Genomic DNA, 4,568 nt, shown 5'->3' with positions numbered 1-4,568 from the left:
ATAAAATATGCCATGGTATCGATTGGAGAATTATCGGAGGAGACCGCGGAGTATAGAAACAAAGACATAAAAAATTTTCGACTAAACATACCCGAAAAAATTTCGTGTTTTACAACATACAGATCTTATTAACCGTCTTCTTCTGAGCTCTGACCCTTTTATAACGGGACTGCGAACGTTACCAAACAATAAAAAATCTTTGTTATTAAAGCCTCTGCGTGCTGGTTGTCTCTGGCAATAGGTGGTTCCGTGACGATACCTCTTCCGGATTATATTCCTCTGCTCAGGCCCCTCGATGGGAAAAGTCGTCAGAACTAATGTGCCGGGGACCTTTCGGTCCTCCTGATAGCAGTTCGGGAGACCTTTCGGCCCTCTCGATCGTAAAAACTTCAAATATTATAGTCGCGAGACCTCTCGGCCCTCTCGATCTGAAAAACATTAATTTTTATAGTCGGGAGACGTTTCAGCCCTTTCGATCGTAAAAACTTCAAATATTATAGTCGGGAGACCTTTCGGCCCTCTCGATCGTAAAAATCTTCAAATATTAATTTTCACTAGCACTTTATGTTGGGGATTGGGTTGGGGTTACTTTTCATATTTCCTCAGTACAGTAAACTTACCCAAAGATTTTGTCCACCAGCTGCCAGCACGTTGCTCCAATTCACTTTTTCTTTTTTTCACCGCCGATATTCCCCGAGACTTTGGTATCGACGTCTTCCGATTTAATGTCTGCGCACGATGGACGTTCTTCACTCACTCACTCCCAATTCCCTCAGCACATCCCCTTTATACCAAATTCCGGTAAATAATGTCGCTAAAATCATCAAAATACGGAATCTCGGGAGGTACCGTTATATGGGGGCTATACGAAGACGTGGACCTGCACAGACAATCTCCTCTCATAGGCTGTAGTATCTATTACGAACCTCAACTACCAAAGACAAATATAATTTGTTTACCATTTAAAACAAAACACAATAATTTGTTTATGCAGTTGTTAATTCACATTTCGTGTTAATCGTTCACTTAAATCGTACCTGAATCGTTCACCAATTTATTTATTTGCCAAGAGAGACCCAGATATTGGCGGTAATCGCGTGGGCTATGCAAAGAAGACCATGCCCAAAGTGCATTTTAGAGTTTCCGCACCCAGAAGCCCTTCCAGCGAAATTGCCAAGCCAGAAGCCACTTGGGCCTGACTGCCCGTCATTAACTGGTTGCCGGTTGCGATTAGACGAGGTGTCGCTTCACATAGAGGCCATATCCACACCAGCTTTTGCGTGGTATTTGGTATTTGTACCAACGGCGATAGTACGGGTAACGACCGAGGATATGGAGGACTTTGGCATGTTGTGGGCCATAATAAGTCAATCTGCTACGATGTCAAAAATATCCTAATGCAGCGTTCTGTCATTTGGGTATGCTGTCGAGGGTTTACAAAGGGGAGTGATTCATCACTTTCACAGTTTCGCCCCACCACACAAACAGTACTTGGCGTCTGAAGGTATATGCCTTTATAACCGAAGATCTGCCCAGACGCATTTACTCAGATCTGATACTAAAAGACCCCACCAGATAATTCAACAACTACGCCCGATTTGGATTGTTGGTTAGCCACTTACCGGCCGCCGCACAATAACATGAAACCAGAATGATGCATATAATATTAAAAAAATACACAAACTCATGCATATGCATGCAGCCACCTGTAACTTATAATGCTGAATTGCAATAAATAAGCAACCAAAAACTGGCAGACAGAAATTTGTCTGTGCAGGTCCACGTCTTCGTATAGCCCCATATAACGGTACCTCCCGATATTCGGTAATTTGATGATTTTAGCGACATTATTCATCGCAATTGCTGCAAATTTGGTAGTAGAAGTTCGAAATGCACACTACAGCCTTAGACAGAAAATTGTCTGTGCAGGTCCACGTCTTCGTATAGCTCCCATATAACGGTACCTCCCGATATTCGGTATTTGATGATTTTAGCGACATTATTCATCGCAATTGTTTCAAATTTGGTATTTGAAGTTCGTAATGGATACTACAGCCTAAGACAGAAAATTGTCTGTGCAGGTCCACGTCTTCGTATAGCTCCCATATAACGGTACCTACCGATATTCAGGTTTTTTTAATGATTTTAGCTACATTTTTAGCTACAAAAAAATCGGAGAATATTTTTTTTAAGTTTCGCATTTGAATATTGTATTGGCTTATGACAAAGGTTACTTATGCAGGTCCATGTCGTCGTATAGACCCTAATATAACAGCTATATTTAGTATTTTTAAGATTTTAACAGAATTTTTAATCGATTTTATTGTTTTTGAGAATGGACAATTTTTTATTCGGTATTTTTAAGATTTTATCAGAATTTGTAACGGATTTTATTGGTTTTGAGAATCGTCAATTTCGTTCAAATGATGGAGGGTATTCAAAATTCGGCCTGGCCGAACTTACATCTTTTTTTATTGCCGTTTATTATTTTTTGTAGTTGCAATCCTCTTCTTGATTTTTTTATAAATACATTACATAAACTGTCAAATCCGAAAAAAATAGCACGGTTCAGGATCTCCAGGATTTAAATGGCTGGATTAATCAGAAACGTTGGCCTCAGATTGGCTTCCCAAGCGGTGGCCAAAAATGGTGTTGCTGCGGCTTCAAATGTCGGTGCTTTGCGTTTGGCCAGTACTGCAACCGATGCTCAATCGAACAAACCCACTATCCGCAAGCCAAATGAGACTGCAAGGAGCCATTTATCCGATTTTGGGCGTTATGTTGCTGAGTGCTTGCCCAAGTACGTGCAAAAAGTTCAGTTAACCTCTGGCGATGAATTGGAGGTCCTTATTGCACCAGAGGGTGTAGTTCCAGTGTTGCAGTTCTTAAAGGATCACCATCAAGCTCAATTTGCCAATTTGGTTGACATTGCTGGCATGGACGTCCCCAGCCGCAAATACCGTTTTGAAGTCATTTACAGTATTTTGTCATTGCGTTATAATTCTTGCATTCGTGTTAAGACCTACACTGATGAATTGACTCTGTTTAACTCAGGGGAGTGGGGGTAAGGATTCGACAGCGGTAGCAACAACAAAACTCCCCAGAGTTGTTATGATGTGAGTTGTGTAGGTAAGAGGTTTGGTGAGGTGCGGGTGATACGCGTGTGTGGTGTAAAAAGAAAGACAAACTATAAGAAGTAAAACACAGATGAGAGAATTAGTATATTTAATATAAATTCATGGTTTTATTGGTGATTCTTTCTTTTCGATAACAATCAAATTACCTTTAGTAATTGGGGTGGCGACAGAGGCCGTGTGTTTATGCTTCCGTTTCTAAGAGACAAGTGAACGCAATGGTTCTGAGTGACCGCTGAGGGTCCGATGTCTGTCTACAATTACAACTACAACTACTTCCAATGAGAGCAAGGTGAGCCTACCGACAACAACCAATGCCCAGCGACGATCCGCTCACTACGGTCTCCGCCAGGGGAGTTGTAGAGGAGATGCCTGTGCGCCAATCAGCATCCGTGATTGATCGAGCATTGGAAAGTTGTGGTGGAACGTATCGAACTTATACATTCCGGCCCCCTTGCTAGAACTACGAGTCTAGCAATTAATATCACTTTGTTATAAGTTAGGAGAGAACGTAAATTCAGATTCCTAAGTGAGCTATAGTTGCAGATTTTCAAATTATCAAAGCGATATGACGAATTATAAATAGATGCGATTTACTATTACATGTTTAGCGCAAGTGACTATTTCAACAGGTTTTGATTATATATGATACGATTCTTTTCTAAATTGGACGATTTCAATTCTTGATGCAAGATTAGGATACAGTCGCGGGAGGTACTGAACCGGTAAGGATGTACCCGAAAAAAGATTTTTGGGCCAGCAACGAATCCAAAACAATTTTTGGAGGTTCAGCTTCTATAATTTTAGGATACAAGTCAGCGCCAAGTAGCAAATCTATTGAGCTATTATCGAAAGAATCCGCTAAATCTAAGTTAGGAATCCGAGTCTTCAAATTGCTAATAGATGGTGACGAAAACAACTTCCCCTTTACTTTGGGTAAGACTAACGCTTTTGTTTCCACAATTCTTGATGCGTTTTTAGGAGAAGACAACTTAAGCAAACAAACTTCTTTTGGCGAATTAGATTTAGATTTGATTTTCAAAGGACAAGTTGAAATTCCAATTGCATTTTTGAGTTTCTTACTTACAATCGATGCTTTAGAGGAAGGATCTACAATTGCACGAGTAGTGTACGACTTACCATCATGAACAATATTTACCAGTGCAGTTCCCAAGAGCACATGATCTTCAATGGTGTTGGAAGACTGACTGTTTGAATTATTTTTAGCAGAAGGTGGGTGCGTTTTAGAAGACTTATGTCCTCGACTTTTGATCTTAGTAAAACTAGGAGGGGACTTTGTACCTCGACTTTTGATTTTAGTAAGAACCGGAGGTATTTTTTTAGAATCCGAAACTATATTTTGAGCAGACTTGCAGAACCGCGAAGATTTTGGACTTTTAATATTGTTGGAAACCGGAGATGGTTTTGAGTATA

The 4,568-nt window shown here is 40.4% G+C and overlaps 1 protein-coding gene across 1 annotated transcript; it reads left to right on the top strand.

Annotated features, from left to right (window-relative positions):
• The first annotated feature begins 2,519 nt into the window (after positions 1-2,519).
• On the top strand, positions 2,520-3,083 carry LOC131804252 (NADH dehydrogenase [ubiquinone] iron-sulfur protein 3, mitochondrial-like). Its single transcript, XM_059126833.1, has one exon. It carries the CDS (start codon positions 2,589-2,591, stop codon positions 3,066-3,068), a length of 480 nt encoding a protein of 159 aa, XP_058982816.1. The 5' UTR covers positions 2,520-2,588; the 3' UTR covers positions 3,069-3,083.
• The last annotated feature ends 1,485 nt before the right edge of the window (positions 3,084-4,568 follow it).

Source organism: Musca domestica, unplaced genomic scaffold, assembly GCF_030504385.1.
Source record: "Musca domestica strain aabys unplaced genomic scaffold, Musca_domestica.polishedcontigs.V.1.1 4, whole genome shotgun sequence".
NCBI lineage: Eukaryota > Metazoa > Arthropoda > Insecta > Diptera > Muscidae > Musca > Musca domestica.
The sequence above is the reverse complement of the archived record's forward strand: the minus strand, read 5'-3'. Positions and strand labels throughout refer to the sequence as shown.

Bases quoted from the DNA above. Each gene is read 5' to 3' on its own strand.
- LOC131804252 (XM_059126833.1), top strand. From the start codon at position 2,589: ATGGCTGGATTAATCAGAAACGTTGGCCTCAGATTGGCTTCCCAAGCG.